Source organism: Heptranchias perlo, chromosome 36 (assembly GCF_035084215.1).
Source record: "Heptranchias perlo isolate sHepPer1 chromosome 36, sHepPer1.hap1, whole genome shotgun sequence".
Classification (NCBI taxonomy): domain Eukaryota; kingdom Metazoa; phylum Chordata; class Chondrichthyes; order Hexanchiformes; family Hexanchidae; genus Heptranchias; species Heptranchias perlo.
In genome coordinates, this window is record NC_090360.1 from 7,196,644 (window position 1) to 7,221,550 (window position 24,907).

The 24,907-nt window shown below is 44.2% G+C and overlaps 1 protein-coding gene across 1 annotated transcript in view; it reads left to right on the forward strand.

Moving 5' to 3' along the window:
- Nucleotides 1-24,907, forward strand: part of si:ch211-51a6.2 (neurotrypsin) — a 51,236-nt gene that overhangs the window by 11,133 nt on the left and 15,196 nt on the right. The window contains exons 4-11 of the mRNA XM_067972332.1: nucleotides 54-192; nucleotides 2,639-2,817; nucleotides 7,598-7,745; nucleotides 10,378-10,556; nucleotides 14,090-14,231; nucleotides 15,611-15,816; nucleotides 19,179-19,320; nucleotides 22,235-22,440. Coding sequence (XP_067828433.1) covers nucleotides 54-192; nucleotides 2,639-2,817; nucleotides 7,598-7,745; nucleotides 10,378-10,556; nucleotides 14,090-14,231; nucleotides 15,611-15,816; nucleotides 19,179-19,320; nucleotides 22,235-22,440 — 1,341 coding nt within the window. The remainder of the gene's footprint in view (nucleotides 1-53; nucleotides 193-2,638; nucleotides 2,818-7,597; nucleotides 7,746-10,377; nucleotides 10,557-14,089; nucleotides 14,232-15,610; nucleotides 15,817-19,178; nucleotides 19,321-22,234; nucleotides 22,441-24,907) is intronic.

Sequence of the window (24,907 nt, forward strand, 5' to 3'; positions counted from 1 at the left end):
TTGTTGCTTTTCAAAGGTCAAAATTCTGTTCATAGTTTCCTTGGATTTCTAAGGTGCCATCCGATTGAGCGGAGGAGCCAGCCAACATGAGGGAAGGGTGGAGTTATTTTACAACGGACAGTGGGGCACTGTCTGTGACAAGAATTGGGATGATAGAGATGCCAGTGTGGTCTGCCGTCAGCTGAGCTTGAGGTATAAATGTTGGACAATACATCCAGCAAATATTCTGAACGTAGTAATTGCAGTCGTTGTCAAGATTATATTAAACCTCCTGAGCAATGTATACTGTGATATGTTTAATCATTTTATACAAAATGTATTCTTATTCTCCTACAGCAGGAATTGCTTGCACCAGTTTTGAACCATTTGTTGACGGTTGGTTAAGATTTTCTTGGATTCGTCACATTGTTCCTTTCTCATACCTGTGTTTTTTAAATGAAGAAACTTAATGAAGTTGGACAGTACAGTGGCACGGCCGTTTGATGCTCTACTGCATTAGCCAGAGTGGCAGGGTGCAAGTTCGCACCCGCCATTCCCGTATGGTGGGCTATCAACCTCAGCCATGCTCTGACTGAAAGCCAAGGAGGGAGAGTGACTTCAGGATATTTTGACGCACCTGCTTACAGCCAGTTACTGAACCAGTGTAACAGAGGCCTGGGAGCAGGTGACCTGCTAGCCTTCTGGGCCAGAGATGTTACGTAGCGCGAGGAGACCTCAGAGGGGGAGGAATATTATGGTCTTGGTATTAAAAACCAAGACCAAACTTCCCTTCACAAAGAACACTGTGGAGGGGGAATGAGGAGAATTTATTTTACGCAGCGAGTTATGATCTGGACTGCACTGCCTTAAAGGGTGGTGGAAGCAGATTCAATAGTAACTTTCAAAGGAGAATTGGATAAATACTTAAAAAGGAAAAAATTCCAGGGCTGTGGGTGGGACTAATTGGACAGCTCTTTCAAAGAGCCGGCATGGGCACGATGGGCCAAATGGCCACCTTCTGTGCTGTATGATTCTATGATTCACTAGTTCAGTTTTATCCTATGTAATTTCTTCCATTTTGGTCTCTCTGATATGGACCATTTCCCAGCATGAAGATAGCCAAACAAAATTAACCAGTGATTCATTATTTCTCTTTTGATGCCTCAGTTAAGATTGGCACCTTGAAGCGTGCAGAATCACAAACACAAACCTGTGCCCTACCACACTATTATAGAAGGTTCGACCATTTCTCCTTTAGTGGACTTCTAAAAAGCCCATGGAAAAATACAAGTGATGAAATTAAGTTTGCCTTTTAGACTTTTCGGGGGTGCAGTTGGTGTTGGGCTGCAGTGCGGAACGGGTGATAGTGAATCGGGCCGGCCGTTTTACGCTCCGTCTGATTGACTTCAATGGAAAAAAAAATCGGGCACAGCGTAAAACCAGTGGCCGATTCACTATCCCCAAGATAAATTCCACCCCCTTCATTTTTACAACAGAGCCAGTATTTCCAATATTTTCCTTCTAGCCCCTCTTTGAGATGGGAAGCTGAACGGTGTGGGATATTGAAGCCTGCAGTTACCCTCAGCACTGCCCCTGCCTCCTGCGTATCTCTAGAAGGCAGGGCTGGTCCCCCTCGGTTACTCCATTCTTTCAGGTGGAGCATCTTATGCCTCGCGGTCGCGGCTGGAGCAGACCCGCTGATTGTGAAAAGTACAAGTACTAGCCCCTTAAAGCCAATTTATTTTAATTGTTCTAATCTAAATTTACAAAACTTACCTGTAAAGTGCAGAGTGAGCAGTCAACAGGAAAGCGAATGTTGACCTTAGCCAACTAAAGGATGGGAATGTTATATTTTATCCTAAAAACAGGATCCTTCCTCACAGTAATTAATAGAAAATAAATAGATAACCTGACCAAACAATGATGTTGCAAATGTACCTTCTGAACTGGAGTCTACTTATTGGATCAATATCATGTTATATTTTACCTTCTTTAAAGATATTTCTCATTATTTAAATATTGACCTGTTATGTTTCTGTTATGGGAGACTGCGTACTGGGGATAGAAGGGCTTAAGCACTGTTTTGCAAGCTGTCTGTCGCTCTTTGTGTTAGGAGTAGTAGCGTCAACATACTGTAGGGAAAGTGAATATGACCTGCTGGAGAGACTGACAGGAGCTTTATTGTCTCGCTCAGGTCATTTTACCAGCCCTCTAATTGCCTGCAGGATTAAAACAGTCCAAGGAAATGTTATCCAATGAATTGAGAAATTGTATTTATGTATCAAATCTATAAAAGGAGCTTCATTTCCTTTGCAGCTATTTTTATTTTGTTGATTAACGTCTTTGTGTTAAATTTCTTCACTATTTTAACGCAGTCATTAATTTGTTTATTTTTAAAAAGTTATGACTGCATCAAAATAGCACAAACTTGTTAACCAGCACACTAAAAATAGTGCACAGAGGAAATTAATCTCCAAAACATGTAGTGCAAACAATTTTACTCATAAAATAACGTTCTGTCACTTCCTTTCCTTGCCCCTCCTTTCCCCCTCCTTCCTTCCTTCCCTTCCCCTCCTTTACCCACTTCTCCCACTCCTACCTTTTAACTCATTCCTTTCCTCCTCTCCCCTCCCTTCTCCTCTATCACTTACATTCACAGCGAAATAGGTGTCGGTAAGAAGAATTCATTCTTCGGAGCAGGATCGGGACCCATTCACATGGAGGGGGTTCATTGCCGTGGTGTTGAGACTGCCTTGCTACATTGTGGAAACAGCACGTTATCAAATGGTGTTTGCAGACATGACAATGATGCAGGGGTTGTGTGCGGACTTCCAGAAGGTAAAAGTCAGAAGTAAACTCCTCAGCAAATTTAACTGTATTTAATAGATTTACAAACAGTTGATATTTATCACTGTTATATAATGCAATACATTAGAAAAAGAACAGCAAAGCAGCTTTATGGTAACTGGGTATCCTTGGTACTTCTCAGGAGAATAGTTTGTTTTAATTTGTTCTCGGGGTAACACTAACAGTGTTGTTCTTGGGCAACACTGGCAAGGCCATATTTATTGCCCATTTCTAGTTCTTTGTTGCCCTGAGATTCTAGTGATTGTTTTACAACCAAGTGGCTTGTTAGACCACTTCATTAATAGGACATTAACAGTCACCCACATGTAGGTCAGACCAGGTAGGTTGGAAGGTTCCCTTACTTGAAGGACATTATCAGTACATTAAGAACAAGAGGATAGCAAAGGAAAAGATGGGACCTATCAGGGATGATAAGGGTAACTTGTGTGTAGAAGCAGAGGATGTGGGTAGGGTTTTAAATTAATATTTTGTCTCCGTATTCACAAGGGAAAGGGATGATCCAGATGTAGTAGTTAAAGAGGAGAGGTGTGAAATATTGGATAAGGTAAATATAACGAGAGAGGAAGTAGTATAGGGATTGGAATCCTCCAAAGTTGATAAGTCACCAGGGCCGGATGGATTGTTTCCTAGGCTATTGAAGGAAGCCAGGGAGGAAATAGCGGATGCTCTGAGGATCATTTTCCAATCCTCACTAGATACAGGGGAGGTACCGGAGGACTGGAAGACTGCAAATGTAGTACCATTGTTTAAAAAGGGTACGAGGGAAAGGCCTAACACTTTATAAGCCGGTCAGTCTTACCTCGATCCAAAATTGGTTCAGTTACAGGAAACAAAGGGTAAAAGTTGATGGATATCTTTGCGAATGGAAATCCGTTTCCAGTGGTGTGCCACAGGGCTCAGTGTTGGGTCCCTTGCTGTTTGTGGTATATATTAATGATTTGGACTTGAATGTAGGGGGCATGATTGGCAAATTTGCAGATGACACAAAAATTGGCCGTGTAGTTGATAGTGAAGAGGATAGCTGTAGACTCCAAGAAGATATCAATGGGCTGGTGGAGTGGGCGGAAAAGTGGCAAATGGAGTTCAACCCGGAGAAGTGTGAGGTAATGCACTTAGGGAGGGCAAACAGTAAAAGGGAATATGCAGTAAACGGGAATATATTGAGAGGGGTAGAAGAAGTGAGAGACCTTGGAGTGCATGTGCACAGGTCCCTGAAGCTGGCAGTACAGGTAAATAAGGTTGTGAAGAAGGCAGACGGAATGCTCTCCGTTATTAGCCGAGGTATAGAATACAAAAGCAGGGATGTAATGATGGAATTGTATAAAACGCTGGTAAGGCCACAGCTGGAGTATTGTGCGCAGTTCTGGTCACCACATTACAGGAAGGACGTAATTTCTCTGGAGAGAGTGCAGAGAAGATTTACAAGAATGTTGCCAGGGCTTGAAAATTGCAGCTACGAGGAGAGATTGGATAGGCTGGGGTTATTTTCCTTGGATCAGAGGAGGCTGAGGGGAGACTTGATTGAGGTGTATAAAATTGTGAGGGGCCTAGATAAAGTAGACAGGAAGTACCTGTTTCCCCTAGCGGAGAGTTCATGACCTAGAGGACATAGATTTAAGCTGATTGACGGAAGGATTAGAGGGGACACGAGGAAAAACTTTTTTACCCATAGGGTGGTGGGTGTATGGAATTTGCTGCCCGAATTGGTGGTAGAGGCAGAGACCCTCAACTCTTTTAAAAAGTACCTGGACCTGGACCTGGACCTGCACCTAATGTGCTGTAAGCTGCAGGGCTACAAACCGGGTGCTGGAAGGTGGGATTAGAATGGGCACCTGGTTGTTCTTCGAGCCGGCATGGACACAATGGGCCGAATGGCCCCCTTCTGTGCTGTATCTTTTCTATGGTTCTATTAATGAGTCCGTTGGGTTTTGAACAACAATCCCCCAGCTTTTCTGGTAATGTTTTTGGTGCCAGCCCTCAATTTACTAGATGCATTAAATTCAATTTCAGAGCTTGCCATGGTGGGATTCGAACCCACAATCTCGGAGTTACTCGTCCAGTACCATAACCATTACACTCCAGTACCTGGAGTTACTGGACTGCATGTGAAAACAAGAATAGGATTTTCTATTTGGTGGCAGTGTTACTTCCCAATTTATCAATGGCCTTGCCTGGTAAAACCATTCTCCCAATGCTACTCAAAGGCACAGTAATGGCTTGCAGCCTGTGTCTGGAATAGGGCCCCCAGGAGACAGATGGTAAAATTACCACCCTGAGCTTGATTTTATTTCAGACTTTTTGCAAATAGCAGTGAGGAGTTATGATAATGGTGTCAGTTTGGCTCAGTTGGTAAAGAAAGAGAAAAGAAACACTTGCATTTATATAGCGCCTTTCATGATCTTAGTAGGTCCCAAAGCGCTTTACAGCCAATGAAATACTTTTGAGATGTATTTACTGTAGTAATGTAGGAAATGTGGCAGCCAAATTGTGCACAGCAAGGTCCCACAAACAGCAATTAAATAAATGACCAGATAATCTGATTAGTGATGTTGGTTGAGGGGTAAATATTGGCCTGGACACCGGGGAGAACTCCCCTGCTCTTCTTTGAATACTGCCATGGGATCTTTTACATCCACCCGAGAGGGCAGACGTCTCATCCAAAAGACGGCACCTTCCACAGTGCAGCATTCCCTCAGTGCTGCACAGAAGTTCCAGCTGAGAAAATTCTTGTCTCTGAGTGAGAAGATTGTGGCTTTGTGTCCCATTGAGTCCAGTACTGAGGAAGGCAGCAGTACTGTTCTTTTGATGAGGTGTTAAACTGAACTCTCTCCTGCCTGTTCAGATGCATGTTAAAGATCTCATGGCACTATTCAAAGAAGAGCAGGGAATTCTCCCAGTTTCCAGGCCAAATATTCGGACATCAATCAACACCACTAGAAACAGATCAACTGGATCCTCCTGCTGCATTTGCCTACGTATCACTGCACATCAAAGTAGTTCATTGTATTTGAAATGCTGTGAGACATTTCTGTGATAAGGTGCCAAATAAATGCAAGTTTTTCTTTATAAGAGCAAATTAAAAACAGCTCTTACAGCACAGAGAGAGGATAAGTTATGGTTTCTCTCTGAGGCACACTGTCCAAGAATCTACCATAGAATCATAGAAAGGTTACAGCACGGATGGAGGCCATTCGGCCCATCAAGTCCGCGCCGGCTCTATGCTAGAGCAATCCAGCTAGTCCCACTCCCCCGCCCTTTCCCCGTAGCCCTGCAAATTTTTTCCTTTCAAGTACTTATCCAGTTCTATTTTGATGGCCATGATTGAATCTGCCTCATGTCACCTTTGGTTCTTTTACCAATCACTTTAAATCTATGTCCTCTGGCTCTTGACCCTTCCGCCAATGCGAACAGTTTCTCTCTATCTACTCTGCCTAGACCCTTCATTATTTTGAATACTTCTATCAAATCTCCTCGCAACCGTCTCTGTTCCAAGGAGAACAACCCCAGCTTCTCCAGTGTATCCACGTAACTAAAGTCCCTCATCCCAGGAATCATTCTAGTAAATCTCTTCTGCACCCTCTCTAAGGCCTTCACATCTTTCCTAAAGTGCGATGCCCAGAACTGGACACAATACTCCAGTTGTGGCCAAACCTGTGTTTTATAAAGGTTCATCATGACTTCCATACTTTTGTACTCTGACTCTATTTATAAAGCCCAGGATCCCGTATGCTTTTTTAACTGCTTTCTCAAACTGCCTTGCCATCTTCAACAATTTGTGCACATATACCCCCAGATCTCTCTGTTCCCGTACCCCTTTTAGAGTTGTGCCCTCTAGTTTATATTGGCTCTCCTCATTCTTCCTACCGAAATGTATCACTACACATTTTTCTGCGTTAAATTTCATCTGCCACGTGTCCGCCCATGACACCAGCCTGTCAATATCCTCTCAAAGTCTATCACCATCCTCCTCACTGTTTACTACCCTTCCAAGTTTTGTGTCATCTGCAAATTTTGAAATTGTGCCCTGTACTCCCAAGTCCAAGTCATTAATATATATCAAGAAAAGCAGTGGTCCCAGCATCGACCCCTGGAGAACACCACTGCACACCTCCCTCCAGTCCGAAAAACAACCGTTCACCATTACTCTCGGTTTCCTGTCACTTAGCCAATTCTGTATCCATGTTGCCATACTGCCCCCTTCGGCCGCAATCTTGATGATAAGCCTACCATGCAGCACTTTATCAAAAGCCTTTTGAAAGTCCATATACACCACATCAACTGCATTGCCCTCACCTACCCTCTCTGTTCCCTCATAAAAAAACTCTCTCAGGTTAGTTAAACACGATTTACCTTTAACAAATCTGTGCTGGCTTTCCCTAATCAATTCACATTCGTCCAAGTGACTGTTAATTCTGTCCCGAATTATCAGTTCTAAAAGTTACCGATGACTTTCTATGACCTAGAACGAGAACAGTCAAAGGTGGGTGGCCCATCCATTTATCCCTTCCTCTGTGTGGAAAATGCCAAGCCTCTGCCAGCTTCCTGTGGTGGCACATCTAAGATCAAGAACTCGCTGCATTGGAAATTGGGCATGCAAACCCGTCTCTCTGTGCCGTAGAATCACCAATGTGGCATGGCACTGCAGCGCCCTAAAGTTATCATCATTGTGAATATCAAAATTGTCGTTGAGCAATATATTGATGTTGAAATGTCATTTTATAGGTCCTTGTCTTGCTTTTCTCAAGTGCAGGTTCAGTAATGCCCATTCGCCTGGTTGGAGGCAAGGAGGACTATGAAGGCCGAGTTGAAGTTTTTCATGCTGGAAAGTGGGGGACTGTCTGTGATGACCAGTGGGATGATTTGGATGCAGAGGTTGTCTGTAGACAGTTGGGCCTAAGGTACGATAACCGTAGAAGGGAAATTGATTTTTTGCCTGTTCAACGATTCAGATTGGTTTTATCAAACACTGACTAATGCCAACTTAGTTGGATAATATTGATGGATTGTGGTCAAGTTATCAACAATAAACGAAGTAAACACCATGGTTAGCTCCTTAACAAGTAGAAATTCCTCTGTGTGCTATATTTATTCCACATGCCACTGTAGGTACATTGTGAGATAAATGTAACACATGTAGGGTTTTTTACCCATTATGTTTGCATTTCAATTACATATTTTTTATATATAATTTCTTCCCCTCTCCCCTTTCTCCCCACCATTTAACTTTTTTCCTACCCTGTTTTATGTCCCCTGGAATTAAGAACCATTCCTGGAAAAGGTTTGGAAGCTGTCATGTAATACTTCCTGTCCAGAGAGTAGATACTCTGCCCCATATTAATTAACAAACAGGTTTATTTAAAACTGGTTGAAAAGCACAGTAGAGTTAAAAGGAAAGAACCTGCAAATGCTGGAAAAACACAGCAGGTCAGTCAGCATCTGAAAAGAGAAAAGACAGGAGAATGTTTCAGGTATAGCGTCTTTGTCAGAACTTTCCGTTCTAATCAAGGAACCACATTTGAAGTCTTACCCACTTTTCTCATTACCGGCACTGATGGCCTGCTGAGCATTACCAGCATTTTTTATTTGTACTTTTTAAAAACCTGTTTTAGTCATGTTAGCTTAATACACAAGGTTAATAAACCTTAACAGGGTTAGAAGTCTCCAAAAGCTTTGGCGCATGTGGTGTCAACCTTGACTCTCACCTCTGACTCAGAAGGTTGTGGGTTCAAGTCCCACTCCAGAGACTTGAGCACGTAATCCAGGCTGACACTCCCAGTGCAGTACTGAGGGAGTGCTGCACTGTCAGAGGTGTTGTCTTTTGCATGAGACATGAGGCCCCGTCTGCCCTCTCAGGTGGATGTAAAAAACATGGCACCACTTTGAAGAAGAGCAGGGGAGTTCTCCCCGGCGTCCTGGCCAATATTTAGCCCTCAACCAACATCGTTAAAACAGTTTATCTGGTCATTATCACTTTGCTGTTTGTGGGATCTTGCTGTGCACAAATTGGCTGCCGCCTTTCCTACATTACAACAGTGACTACACTTCAAAAGTACTTCATTGGCTGTAAAGCGCTTTGGGACTTCCTGAGGCCGTGAAAGGCGCTATAGAAATGCAAGTTCATTCTTTCTTTTCTTTCATGTCAGAGTAAGAATTCACCTCATCCAATCTAACCCTTCCAAAAGTTGAGCTGTGATATATAGACAGCAAAGAAGCTCAATAATTGGAATGATTAATTAGTCACATATTTACTTTTTTAACACCAAACATTTGATATAATCACATGTGATGTGTGTGATATAGTAGGGAAGAGACCACAGAATGTGGTGTTGTGTTCTTAACCGGATTTCTATGGTAATAGCACATGAAACCAACAGCTATTTATTTCCTCAACCCATGACCTCTGTTTAAAACAAATCTTAATAGTTTTTAAAGATTTGCAGAAAAATAAATGAAGCATAGTTAGTAAATAACATTTATATAATGTTCAACGTGGAGATAGCGTGGCTAATAATAAAAATGAAAATCTCAAGTAATGGAACAATTCAAAAATGTTCCTTTTTGCACCAGACTGTGAGCAGCTTCGAAAGCTTTTGTTTCATAGCCATGGAGATAAAAGCCTCGATTTAACTGAAGTGGCGCGGTCAGGGTGCGGGACGCGAGGGAAACTCCCACCGACTGCTTGGCACGAGGCCCGGGCTATTTTAACTCATTTAAGGAGTTTAGCTCTGTCTCCTGCACAAAACCGGCAGGAGTGATGACACGGCCTGCGGTCAGGAGCTGGACACTGTTGGGGTCCAAAAAAAACAGTCCCCAGCCAGGTGAATCCTGCAGGAGCAGGTGTCTGGGCCATTCCCGGTCGGAGGAGATTGGAGGTAAAGCTTAGGGAGGAATAGGCCCAAGGTTTTCTTGTTGGGCCTGGGGGAGCGCTCCACCTGAGCCACAAGGAACCTTTCAAAAAACATTTTTTAAATGACCGCTTACCTGGACCTCTTCTGGCCTGAGGCTTTTGCTGGAGGCTTGGATACTGTAAACGATCCGTGCATCCCAAGGTTAAATTGTCAAGGCCCGAATAACATAATCGGACCCCAACATCCCAATATTGCCTGTGGCCGGCAGCCTCCACATTCCTGAAAATCTTGGGAGTTAAAATGGCGGGGGGATCGGGAACGCCGTGGGAACAAAGTGGCTTTTGCCTGGCTGCCATTTTAATCTCCTGCCCGCAACGTTCACGGCAGGTGAGCAGGGTTAAAATCAGGGCTAAAATTTCTGTGCAAGTCTGGATGTTTTCTTATATCATCCATACCAAGACTAGTTGGTTGAATAATAACTGATGGCATCAATTATAATGGTTAGCAAGAGCTTTGTATATAGACAGCATGGAATTGTATTGTTGCTTGGTATAAAATACACATGATCATATAAACTATGGAATATCTACTTGGAGAGGTTCAGATGGAATATTACAAAGTTACTGGCATTCTACCATGGTGACTCATTCTTTTTTGTTGTTCTTGTCTCTTCCCTCCATAGTGGGACTGCTAAGTCTTGGATATGGTCTCACTTTGGTCAAGGGTCAGGTCCAATACTATTGGATGAAGTTGAATGCACGGGCAATGAGTTGTATTTGGATGAGTGCAAGAAAAGCAACTGGGGAGAACACAACTGTGAGCACGCAGAAGATGCTGGTGTCTCTTGCAACCCATTTGCAGGTATAAAGTACAAATGTTTCGTACTCTGCTTTTAAGCTGTTGATTTTTTTTGGCAGGGGAGGGTGGCGCAGGGAAGGAAAATTTTACATTGCAACTAGCTGATCTCCCATCACAAAGAATGACCATAGAATCTGGCGTTAACCCTTTCATTGGCACAACCCTGTATTTTTTAAATTAATCCTCGGGATGTGGGCGTCGCTGGCAAGGCCGGCATTTATTGCCCATCCCCAGTTGCCCCTTGAGAAGGTGGTGGTGGGCTGCCTTCTTGAACCGCTGCAGTCCGTGTGGTGAAGGTGCTCCCTGTGATCCAAAATACATTCTGGATAGTTTTAATCTGTGTCCAGGGTTGAATGGCCGGACCCAGCAGCCAGTGAAAAGGATAAAGCAACACAAGCAATATTTATAAAACAGAATATTAGGAAAATAATGTCTACACTCAAAAGAATGATAAATGTTTGGAACAATATAGTGTCGTATAATGGGTCCAGCCTACACGTGACTCATTCACAATATGTTGTGAACTCGTATTGCCCTTTGAAAGTGGCTAATAAGCCATTCAGTTGTACAAACTATTGCTCTGATAACAGCCCATGTAAATGCAGCCTTGCCAGTGTCACCCGCATCTCGAGAATAAGTTTAAAATAAAAAACACCTCAGATGGGGTCATTGAGGCAAAAACGTTAGGGACAGTCAAAATGAGGCTGGCCACTGTAATGGGAGTGTTAGGGTATGGGAGGGATGAGCTTTGATAGGCAGAACAGCCTTTTGTTATTCATGACAGTTTGGATTCTTCAATTTCTCAGAACAGTTGCTGTGAAATTACTTCCGCAGTCGTTTAACTTGCACAAGATCTACAACTGGCCAATCCTGGATATTTCATCATTAATTTCACAAATTTAAGAATGTACAATTTTACTCTCATCTAAAATCAGTAATGCAACAAAAAAAACCTGTTCATAAGCCTGGTCCTTTAACATTACTGAACGCTCCTCACACCTTTCATGGCCTCTCTGGTCACAAATGAATTTCTTGTTACATTACTCCTTATGTCGGATATAATGTGTGATTAGAATACTAAGCATTTGTAACCTCATACAGCCCTGTATCGTATGTAACCGCTGCAGTCGTCTGTATGTCCTGTAAACAAATTATATTCTCTTTAAATACATTGCCACTGATGTGGAAATCATGTTTTGTAAACTGTTCACTAGCATATTTTGGCTTTATTAAAACTAAACGGTGCAGCTGCCTTTTTGTAAAACTTTGCTTAACTCTGTGCATTCCAGAAGGATTCCGGCAGCAAAAATCAAATTACTGCATGTAGGGTCACGTCCAAAGCATAGCGTCCTCATGGCGGCTGCGTTTTGTTGTGTTACAGACCTTGGATATATTTCAATGAGCATTGTGCTGCCATGAATTAGAATCCTTAATTGCTTTTACATTGCAGCCTGGGTCTTGGCAGAGCAACCTAAGTGCCCCACTATCCCGTACAGTGGACGCTATAGTGATGGTTACCATAGTGGAATAGCAACCCTGAAGTCATGGGTTCATATTCAATAAATCTGGTCATTTGTGGCCGATCACCAGGAGAAAATGACTGCTGGATTGTTGTTTTAAAAAAAAAACCCAACTGGTTCACTAGTGTCCGAAGGAAACCTGCCACCCCTACCCCGTCCGACCTACGACCTACACGTGACTCCAGTCCCACACTGGTTGACCCTTCGTTCCCCAGCAACTCACTCGCTGGGGTCGATTATGACTTTTGGTCGGCTGCCCGTGCTGGCGGTGAAGAGGCTCCCGCCATTTTGAGGCCCCGGCCTCATTTAAATTCCCTGTGCACCAAACAAGTGTCCCAGTGCAGCTCGTCCCAGTGCAGCCATTAGCAAGGTGAATTGCAGGGGGAGGGGGGTGTTCACGATCGCAGAAGTTGGGGATCCTGGGACAGCAGTGGCCCAGATTATTTTTGTGGGCCCCAGAGGTGCACCCCTGCTCCTCCGGGGGTCACAAAAATAATTCGACACTTACCTTTGGTGAGTCTCCTTGGTTCCATCGCTCGCGGAACTGGCCGGAGTGAGCACGGACCCCCAGTTCCGGCCAAAAATGGCAACCGGGATCCCGATAAGGCCCTCGATTTCCATATTAAAAGGGGCCTGTCACCAGGAACAGGTGGGCGGTTTCGACACCCGGTTGTAGACTCCTTTCGAAATAGAGCCGGCCACACCGCTGGTGTTAACGAGGCTGTCCGGCTACCGACCCCATTTTGAGGCTGTTACTACCCCTTTAACGGTAGATGAAGGCAGTGAAAATTGACCTCAATTACTGAAGAATATGGCAATTAGAGATGGGCAATAAATGCAAACAAATAAAAAAAAAGCTAATCTGAAATGTTGCAGTCTGAAACATCAGCGAACAGATTCCTTATTTAGGACTGAAAGGTGGTATAAAACATGGTACATAGTTATGACATGCGTTCTGTTTATTATACTATTTCAGAGAATCATAGACATTTCAGCACAGAAGGAGTCCGTTTGACCCATTGTGTCTGAGCTAGCGCCACATCAAAGCTATCTACTCTAATCCCACGCCCCTGTTCTTTCCCTGTACCCTACAGGCAAAGCGTGGTACATAAGAGTAAAATTTGGAGACTTCACTGCCAGCACAGAGTCTGGCTCAATGCAGCGGTGATTCATGACGATGGTGATTTTTCGGTCATGAAGATTACGAACCAGATAGTTGGGTGTGTTGACCTCTGTGCTGATTGTCCAATCTATACTGGGACCCGCACATAGGGATAATGCAAGAATAGCTTACCAAATAAGGCAACGTCATACCGTCTATAAACTTACCAAACTAATGGTCAATGCCATGGAATGGAACAATCATTGGTTTGATGTTCTTATACTGATCTCCACTCTGTTCAGTTCCCGTTGAAGGCGGAGGCTTTTGCAGAGGCTGTGGTATCCCTCCAAGAAGCGAGGGAAAGCAGGAGAAAAAGTTATTCCAATGTGGTATCTACTACTTCCTGGCAGCTGGGAGCAGTGGTTGTGGTCTGGAAGTAACCAGAGATTTAATCCGTCAGCAACAAAGATGTAAAGGTTAGGCAGAGCAGAACAGCCGGAGGACAACTTGCCATGAAAAAATACATTAAAATTAAAGTTTAAAGAAAGAAAGGACAGGACAATCTAGATACCTGCCATTTACAGTGCGACTATTTAAATCCTATCCCTGCCTGAGGTCCTTGAGTTTGTATTTACCACAAAAACATCCCCCTCTCAATCAATACCACAAAAAAAACCACTTTAGCTGGTCATTCATGTCATTGGTGTTTGTGGGGCTTTGCTGACCCAGGATAGCTGCCGTGTTTGCCAATATAGCAATGGGCCTGCACTTCAAAAGTAATTAATATGCCTTAAGATATTAAGTTGCTATCTAAATGCAAGTATTCTTTCTCTTCTCCACCTGAGCTCTTGATTTCTGCCCTTTCAGTATAAAATAAGTGATGAAAATGTGTGTTCAATGGATGATTGCTACAGATGGTGTCATACGGCTGGTCGGAGGCAGAGATTCTAGTGAGGGAAGGTTGGAACTCTATCGCAACGGAGAGTGGGGTGCAGTGTGTGATGACAAGTGGACTGAACTGAATGCTCAGGTTGTCTGCAGGCAACTTGGGTTCAGGTAATTTCAAATCCTTTCAACATCCATTATGTCCTAGAATTATTGAATCATAGAATAATACAGCACAGAAGGAGGCCATTCAGCCCATCGTGCCGGCTCTTTGAACAAGTCATCCAATTAGCCCCATTCCACTGCACTTTCCCCATAGCCCTGCAAAATTTTTCCCCATCAAGTATTTATCCAATTCCTTTTTGAAAGTTATTATTGAATCTGCTTCCACCAACCTTTCAGGCAGAGCATTCCAGACCATAACAACTCGTTGTATTAAAAAATGTCTCCTCTCTGGTTCTTTTGCCAATTACCTTAAATCTTGCAACAATCAATGTTAACAGTCAAACATGCTTAATGGCCAATTTTTACTATTTGTTTTATTTGAATCCATTTTAAGAATATTTTTTCGCAAAGCGAGAGCCTCACCCAGTCCCAGGATGTCCTCAGATGTTTTAGGCATGTCAGTGATAAGTGAAAAGACACAGATATGGAATACTACATGAGATTATGAAAGGGTTTGATCGGGTAGATGTAGAGAAGATGTTCCCACTTGCGGGGGAGACCAAAATTAGGGGCCATAAATAAAAGATAGTCACTAATAAATCCAATGGGGAATTCAGGAGAAACTTCTTTACCCAGAGAGTGGTTAGAATGTGGAACTTGCTACCACAAGGAGTAGTTGAGGCGAATAGCATAGATGCATTTAAGGGGAAGCTAGACAAGTACATGAGGGAGAAAGGAATAGGGTTAGATGAAGACAGGTGGGAGGAGGCTCGTGTGGAGATTGAACACCTATTGGGCCAAATGGCCTGTTTCTCTGCTGTACATTGTATGTAAGACTGACTTCTGTTTTTTTCACAAACAAGAATGACCAGGGTAAATTCAGTTCTCACAGCAGGAAGCCATGCTTGAAGATGTGGGGTCAGAGAAAGGGCTACACCTCTGTAACACTGATTCTCAACCAATGCTCTCTGTGAGTGTGGTTCCCTGCTGGGAGCCTGAGAGTGCTGAATTCACCCTTGTAACTGATATGAACTACGGGAGTCAGACATAAATCTGAATTTCTTGTGAATGAAAGAGGAATTGGTTTGTCGTTGAACGCTGTGTCTGATTCCGGAAAACCCAGCCCTTTTCACTGAAGGGTCATACAAACAGATGAACAATGACAGACAGCAAAAGACCCTCTGGTCTATCCAGCCTGTCCCACACAATTGTGATACCTTGTGTATCACAATATAAATACTCTCCACCCCAACCAAAAACCATGTACGATAGCAAGTGCACTTGGAGGGGAGGAAATGGATGAAGGGAAAGTCCAACTGCTGTCTCCCAACTGCCTTTTTGAGATTGTACTTTCTGCTTCAGTTACTGTGCTTCTCATTGACCAGTGGGCCTGGAACTGTGGCACCGGAGGCCAAGTTTGGACAGGGAATTGGATTCATATTCCTGGATGACGTGGTCTGCGCGGGCACCGAACCGGATCTTTTGGGATGTGCTCGGAGTAACTGGGGCCAGCACGACTGCTCGCACCACGAGGATGTAGGCGTGATATGTGCACAGGAAGAGACCAATAAAATAACCGAGTCTAATTTAGGTAAGAGGCATGTAGTTTCCTCATTAACTATTCCCCATTTAAGGGGAAGCGCGATAAGTACACGAGGGAGAAAGGAATAGATGGATATGCTGACAGGGTACGAGGAGGCTCGTGTGGAGCATAAACACCGGCATAGACCAGTTGGACCAAATGGCCTGTTTTTGTGCTGTAAATTCTATGTAATTCTACAGCTGGCAAAGCTTTAATTGAGCACAGGCAAAGAATGTTGTCAGGAATGCTATTCTGTGTGTACCTCGCTGTGTTCCAAGGCACTACCCGAAGGTTCCTGCGCTTTCCAAATATTTTAATCATACAGCCAGGTGCAATGTCCGTTTAAGAGAGAACGAAGACTTGTATTTATACAATGCCTTATCACAATTCTCAGAAGTGTCTCCAAAGTACTTCATATGCAATGAATCACCGTGAAGCGCAGTGACTGCAGCTATGTGGGCCAACGGGTGTTAGATTCAGTTTTGTACATATTTGAACCTGACCTCCCTGTTCCGCCCTTTCCATAGACTGCTGCTTCCCCCCCCCCCACGCCCCAACTCCACCCCGCCCAGCCACTCCTGCCATCCACTGACTCACTTATGGACGCAGCGCACGGGCGTGCAGTTATTTCCTCACAAACCTTTCTTCTCCCGAGGGTTTCTTCAGCTGGTCACCACACGAGCAGGACAGGTCTGAAGTGAGCCGCCACAACTCCAGGAGCGGCCAGTTTCTGCTACGCGCTGATCAGAAAACTGCGTGTTGTCTGAACAGAACTGTTTTTGAAGACTGGGATTTCAAAGTGATTCGTCGTTGAGTATTTAGTATTCCAAATGGATATCAATTTGTCAGGATTAGCGTGAAAATCCAATGTGCCTCTGCCACAGCACCTGAGATGGGGGCACTGGGAGGAGGGGCACGTCCATTGATTGAGGGGTCTGTTTTTATATACGGCGCGACACGCACTTAGGGGTAAATTTTAACCCCAAGAACAGGTGGGCTGGGGGCAGGTGGGGAGTAAAAATACTCGGTTTTCAGAGTGGGACGGCATCCAGGCTGCAACACGCCTGCTTCTGGGTTTAACCCGGGGTGGGGTTTAATCTGTGTGTGGAGAGCAGACACCAGGAAGTCCAACCCCCACTTAAAGCCGGGGCCGATACTTAAAGGGGCAATGTACCTCGTTGAGATACTTGAGGTACTTAATATTTTATGTATTGGAATAATAAAATGAATTTAACCGTACCTGTTCCGGTTTCCCATCGCTTCCCATTCACGGCAAGTGAAAGCAGGCGGGAAGGGCCCGATCCATGCGATGAGGGCCTTTATTTCACTGCTTGTAGGTCTGGAGGAGCAGGAGTGCTTCAACCAGGCCCAACAAGCTCAATTGGCCAACAGGACCCCCGCAGTCGGCCGCCCCCCCTCGCCTCGATGATGCCACCCTCCATCCTCAATGGTGGACCTCACCCCCCACATGGTGAACCTCCACCTACCTCAGACTCTTCACCCAACCTCCAGTGACCTCCGATCTTCTTCTCAGCCCCCCGATCGTCTTCTCAGCAGCCCCCCCACCCCTAATCTTCTTCCCAGCCGCCCCAGATCTTCTCCCTGCCCCCCCCCCCCACCCCCACGATCTTCTCTCCCGGCACACCCCCTCCCCCCACAATCTTCTACGATCCTTCCGATCCCCGGCAGGAGCAGGCCTTCCTGCCCAATAGCCGGACAGCCTGTCAATCAGGCTGGCTGCCGGGCGCAAAACCCGGAAGTGCAATTGATGGGCCTCATTAAGCGCGACCCGCCCGCTTACCTTCCGGGTTTTGCATCCGGAAATCTTTCGACCCGTTCCCTTCTGGGCTGGAGGTTAAAATTTGCCCCTTAGTACCTGTCTGCTGCTGTGATTTCAGTTTCTAGGACGCACAGGCTGACATACAAGTAGGTGTGGATAGACGGACAGACAGATTCTAAAGCTCTACATGCCATATAGCAGATGATTGAGAACAATTGAAACCATCCAATCAAAGAACAAGTAAAATAAAGTTTAACAAGTAAATTCTGGGTATTCTGCAGTGAGTGACTCACCTCCTGACTCCCCAAAGCCTTTCCACCATCTACAAGGCACAAGTCAGGAGTGTGATGGAATACTCTCCACTTGCCTGGATGAGTGCAGCTCCAACAACACTCAAGAAGCTCGACACCATCCAAGATAAAGCAGCCCGCTTGATTGGCACCCCATCCACCACCTAAACATTCACTCCCTTCACCACCGGCGCACTGTGGCTGCAGTGTGCACCATCCACAGGATGCACTGCAGCAACTCGCCAAGGCTTCTTCGACAGCACCTCCCAAACCCGCGACCTCTACCACCTCGAAGTTCCCCTCCAAGTCACACACCATCCCGACTTGGAAATATATCGCCGTTCCTTCATTGTCGCTGGGTCAAAATCCTGGAACTCCCTTCCTAACAGCACTGTGGGAGAACCGTCACCACACGGACTGCAGCGGTTCAAGAAGGCGGCTCACCACCACCTTCTCGAGGGCAATTAGGGATGGGCAATAAATGCCGGCCTTGCCAGCGACGCCCACATCCCATGAACGAATAAAAAAAAAGGAGAAAGAAAGAACGAACTTGCATTTATATAGCGCCTTTCATGACCTCAGTTTGTCCCAAAGCGCTTTACAGCCACTGAGGTACTTTTGAAGTGTAGTCACTGTTGTAATGTCAGGAAATGGGGCAGCCAATTTGTGCACAGCAAGCTCCCACATACAGCAATGTGATAATGACCAGGTAATTTATTTTCAGTGAAGTTGGTTGAGGGATAAATGTTGGCCAGGACATCGGGGAGAACTCCCCTGCTCTTCTTCGAATAGTGCCATGGGATCTTATACATCCACCTGAGAGGGCAGACGGGGCCTCAATTTAACATCTCATCTGAAAGTGGGCACCTCTGACAGTGCAGCACTCCCCCAGCACTGCACTGGGAGTGTCAGCCTAGATATTTGTGCTCAAGCCTCAGGAATGGGACTTGAAACCACAACCTTCTTACTCAGAGGCGACAGGTCTACTCACTGAGCCGTGATTTTCGGTTCTATATAAATGCAAGTTCTTTCTTTATACCTTTGACAGCATAAAATTTGGACAGATGGGCGGGAGGGACAAGACCGGGAAATATTTGGGATGGGGACAGAAGGGAAGACAGGGTGGGATAACAAAATGAGGCAGAATCACGATGAAAATCAGAGGTACCCTGAACAAATGGTCAGTTGGCACGTGCGATATTAAGGACTCTGGATCTGAAGCTCCTCTACACCTGCGGGAAGCTTTCCTCCTGAATTTCACAGTCGTGTTTCATATATGGCGGGTTGCGCTGTGTTTACAGGGCCAATTGTCCGGCTCGTGGATGGGGAGAACAACAAGGAGGGGCGTGTGGAGGTGTACCTCAATGGAGAGTGGGGAAGTGTCTGTGATGACGGCTGGACAGACAGAGATGCGAGAGTCGTCTGCAGGCAACTGGGATACAGGTGAGTCAGGAAGTGTGGCTATCTTAAAGCAGTCCATTAGCTTTCTGAATACTTTAAGAATCAAGAACATATAACTAACACGATGGCAAAATTCAGAAACCTAGGAAATATATTGACAATGCTTTTGAGTTATGTTTTGCTGTCAAGACAATTTATAACAGAAAGACCTGAAGAAATGTATTTCAATTACATTAAATTTATAATTGGGCGATTTTTGCAAAACTGCTCCAGTCAGGAGTGCGGATCAGAGAATCTTGCACGAAATTCGGTACACCCAATTCGCAACGTTACTGATTTTCCAGTCATAATAATTAACATCTTGAGCTCTGCGTGTCAGATATGCTGATCTCTGCGTCCAATTCTCCATTCTGTGCTCCCATCGAGCGAGACTCTGTGCCGGGAGCACTGCCTTGTGAAATGTACCTCAATATCTCGTGTCTACAGTGGACTGAGTGTAAAGTGTAGGGTCCCAACTGCACTGATGGCCATGCAGGTTCCATTGTTTAAAACTATGGGGGAAGATTTACTCTGTTTGCTATTTGTAGCTAATGTAAACATGGCTATGAACTAGTGACAAACAGGGAATGAAGGAAATCTCCCTCCTAGAATTACATAGAAATTACAACACACAAAAAGGCTGCTCAGCCGAACTAGTCCGTGTTGGTGTCTATCCTCCACATGAGCAGTAGTCTTAATCCCGAGTGCCCTGTTCCCATATCCTTTTATTTCCCTTTCCGTCAACCACTGCCTAACTTAGTCTTAAACGTTGACATGGTCTCTGCCTCAATCACTAACTCTGATCCTCACAACCCTCTGTGTAAAGTAAGGTTTCTCCTGCTCTTTTTCCTAAATATCTTGCATTTAATTTGATACCTATATTCCCTCATTCCAGACCTTTCAATCACTTGGAATCAATCTTTCCAGGAATTTCCTCAGGGATTCTCCTGATTAGCCGTCGTAACTTGAGCTGGTGGAAACCCTATTTACGCGGTTTATCCAGGGTTTCTGCTGAAGTTGTAACAGCTGATCGAGAGGACCCACCCCCCAAGCAAATTCCCAGTGACATCTTCTATCTACCCTGTCCCATCCCTTCATCCTGTTAAACACCTCTATCACATCACCTTTTAACCTCCTCTCTTCTAACAAAAGCAACCCCATTTTTTTCCTGCTATGTTTAAACTGATAACCTGACTAAATATTCCATTGTGTATATCGAAAAGTCCTGTTCCCAGCGCATGTTTGTCACACTCCAAAGTGCCCCACGTTGTTAGGAATGCAAAATTAAGAACCTGGAATTTATAAACAGCCAACAATTGAACTCAGTAGTTTACAAGCGGCCACAAGTACACAAAGGGACAGGTCAGGTTACCAACTAAACATCGCAACCATGATCCAGACCCCAAACTACTGATAAGCAACGCCACAGAGAGTCACCTATATACTAAAAATGAAGAGGAGTGGGAGGAGGCCGGCATGGACCAGTTGGGCTGAATGGCCTGTTTTTGCACTGTACATTCTACGTAGTTCTATGTAGATCCTATGCTAAGCAATCTTGTATATTCCAAATACAACTAACCTTGCACTTTGCATATTTGGTTGTATCCTTTCACCCATTTTTTCTAAAAACAAAAAGATTTGCCCTTTTTTTTGGTGGTGGGGGGGGGTGGGGGAGTCTTGTGGAATGTACCATTCCCTGTCAGAGAGGGGGAGCAGACACTGCCTGTGCTGCTGTGGAACTGTCCACTTTGTGAGAGCAGCCCATGTCGATTGGGAACTAAAAACGCGGACCATCGGTGTCAGTTCGTGCAGCTGGTCACCGTTTAACTTTCCTTTTAACAAGGGGGAGGGGAGGAAAGACACAATTCTTCTCATTTTTCACAGAATGAAATTCCAAAATGCAACTACCGAAAAAAATGTGACAGGTTTACGAACATAGGAAGAAAAGTAGGTCATTCAGCCCCTCGAGCCTGTTCCACCATTCAATTAAATCATGGACTGATCTGTATCTTAACTCCATCTACCCGCCTTGGTTCCGGAACCTTTAATCCCCTTACCTAATCAAAATCTATCAATCTCAGTTTTGAAATTTTCAATTAACCCTCCAGGCTCAACAGCTTTTTGGGGAAGAGAGTTCCAGATTTCCACCACCCTTTGTGTGAAGAAATGCTTCCTGACATCGCCTCTGAATGGCCCAGCTCTAATTTTAAGTTTATGCCCCCTTGTACTGAACTCTCCCACTAGAGGAATTTAGATGAAAATGCCTCTGATCACTACGTGCTAGCAAGGTCGTAAACACAGAGGGGGAGATTTCCTATGTTAGCTATTTCTGTCGAAACTCAATCTTTCTTCTATGTTTACAGTGTCGCTAATAGGTAGTGACCAGAAGAAGACCCTGCGCTCGCTGACCTACATTGGCTCCCGGTCCGGCAATGCCTCGATATTAAAATTCTCATCCTGTTTTCAAATCCCTCCAGGGCCTCGCCCCTCCCTATCTCTGTAACCTCCTCCAGCCCTACAGCCCTCCGAGATCTCTGCGTTCCTCCAATTCTGGCCTCTTGCATATCCCCAATTTTAATTGCTCCACCACTGGCGGCCGTGCCTTCAGCTGTCCAGGCCCTAAGCTCTGGGATTCCTTCCCTAGACCTCTCTGCTTCTCTACCACTCTTACCTCTAAGACGCTCCTTAAAACCTACCTCTTTGACAAGCTTTTGGTCACCTGTCCTAATATCTCCTTATGTGGCTCGGTGTCAAATTTTGTTTGATAATCGCTCCTGTGAAGAGCCTTGGGACTTCCTGCTACGTTAAAGGCGCTGTACAAATGCAAGTTGTTGAAATCTCCTGCCCTCTGATTTTATTTTAGAGGAAACGGAGAAGTGGGAATCTGATTGACAATGAAAGACTCCTTCCTTTACAGCGGCCAAGCCAAAGCAAGAATAATGGCCTATTTTGGGGAGGGTCATGGACCTATCCACCTGGACAATGTGAAGTGTACAGGCCACGAGCGTTCACTAGATGAGTGTGGCACACCAGGCTTTGGAATCCATAACTGCTGGCACAGTGAAGATGCAGGAGTGATCTGCGATTACAAGGAGGATCCGCTAGAGGAGCTTAGCAGTGGCGGTGAGTAGTGATGGAAGATGATGGGTGAGTGGGCTAAGCTCCCAGATGGACACACTTGCCCAATATTTTTGATGATTTTGAAAATAGCTACCGTGCCCATAATCCTGGACTCACATCATTTCTGTCTGTGCACGAGCACTACATACACTGTTCACAACGACCAACAAGGTCAGGTGATATGCCAGGCGAATGTTGCACAGGAAGTAGCAGGTAATCTGTAGAGACCCAGGTAATCTGTAGAGACCCACATCACCTGTCTGATGCAGTTAGGCAATGACTGAGGCAAAGATTTTCTGGGCTGCTATTCTGCCAAGCTGAAGCTCCACTGCAGACGTACGGTGTGTGTGTCAGTCACTTATTTTTGAAAGAGAGCTCACATCTGGATATAATACTCTGCTCATTTTTCCTTGGCTTCCAAGAATAGTGTTATCAAGCAAAAGCTAGAAAGATAAAAGAAAGACGTCCCAAAGAGCTTTGCAGCCAGTTAAGTACTTTCAGAAGTGTAGTCATTGTTGTAATTTAGGAAACGCAGCAGCCAATTTGTGCACAGCAAAGTTCCACAAACAGCAATGTGATAATGACCAGATAGTCTGTTTTGGTGATGTTGGCTGAGGGATAAATATTGGCCAGAACACCGGGGAGATCTCCGCTGCTCTTCTTCGAAATAGTGCCACAGGATCTTTTACTTCTACCTGAGAGGGCAGACGGAGTCCCGGTTTAATCCTTGATTTAATTTAAAGTCTCATCCGAAAGACGGCATCTCCAACAGTGCAGCACTCCCTCAATACTGCATTAGCCTAGGTTACGTGCTCAAGTCACTAGAGCCTTGGGATCTTCTACATTCACCTACTATGTTGTATAATACAACATGCAATATATCATACAATACAATATATATCACATAATACAATATGTCATATAATATGTTATATATACAATATTGTGTTACGTAGTGTATTGTATTATTTATATTGTATTATTTTATTACTGGTTCCATAGTTTTTTTTTTAGTTTGACTGTTTTGTACTCATGAAATGTAACAATTTTTTTTCATCCAGAATCTATTCTTCCAGTGGTGACCCCCCCTTCCCCCCTAGACCCCTGGGTTAATGTTCATGGACATCATTACAAAGCTTCTCACTCGGGTGAAACTGGCAAAAAAGCATCAGGGTAAATTTTGCAAGGGTTTACTTTTGGGGCATTGCCTTGCAAAACTTAGCCTAATAAGTAAAGAGTAGAGATATTGAGAAAAAAGACAGAAATCTGAAAGAGAAACGGAAAATGATGGAAATGCACAGCTAGCTGTCAGTTTTTAGTGGATACACTAGTAGATTGGTTATGGTACTAGACTAGAAACCCAGAGGTCATGAGTTCAAATACCACCATGGCCAGTTTGTAGGCTGGCACCAGGAAAAAAAAGCAACCAGGAAAGCTGGCAGTTTATCATTAAACCCCAACTGGCAAGGGAACCTACCATCCTTATCCAACTGGGCCTACACATGATTCCAGTCCCACACTAGGTGGTTGACTCTCAATGCACTCTGAAGTGACCTAGCAAGCCATTCAGTTGGAGAGTCAATTGATGTCAGAGCAACACAGTTGGGCAGCCTTGCCAGCACCAACCGCAGCCAAGAGCATTTAAACAAAATATTATGTGCATGAATCTAAATAAAATATCAAAAAGATGGGTTACACGGATTTGTTCCTGAAACATTATCCTGCCATTCCTCTTTACAGATGCTGACAGGCCTGCCATGTAACTCCAGCATTTTCATTTTGTTTAACTAGTAAACAGGGTGACTTTCAAACTTTTTTTGTTCATTTCAGGATAACATAATTCATAAAAATAACCCTCAGCCAGGAAAATCCAACTTCATTTTATTTACTTGTGAAAAAGAAATGCTTTTATAATCTTTAATTCAAATATTCCTTACCCTGGTCTCCGTTTGCATAAATGATTTATGAGTTAACAAACCTCAAGCAGGATTAGAAATTTGGAAGAAATTAATTTTTGGACAGAGTAGTAGATCTGGAGCATACCATTTTAATGAACTCATTTTAATAAGGAACAGGAAGAGTATCTTCTTATGAAAGAAGCTGACAGTTACAGGGATGACTATAAGCACAGTATTTAAGCAGAGATATGTGGTGGTCTGAATTACATTTTTTCCCTTGTTTTCTATGATCTTTTGTTTAAATCTACACAGAAACAGCTTATTTTTAATCTGTCACTTTATCCCATAGTTATAAACAAACATGATAATCTATTTATACAAATGTTACCCATATCTATTCCTTCAAGAGTATCATTTAAAGCTGGCACGATTAAGATCCCACTTTGAACCCTTATTTAATATGTATCCTTTAGCATTTTTGTTGATGAAATTGCAGTAGGTCTGTAAGTGACTTGATGCAGATTTGATGCAGAAGAGTTTTATTCAGTGGCTTCTTTAAACATTAATAGATT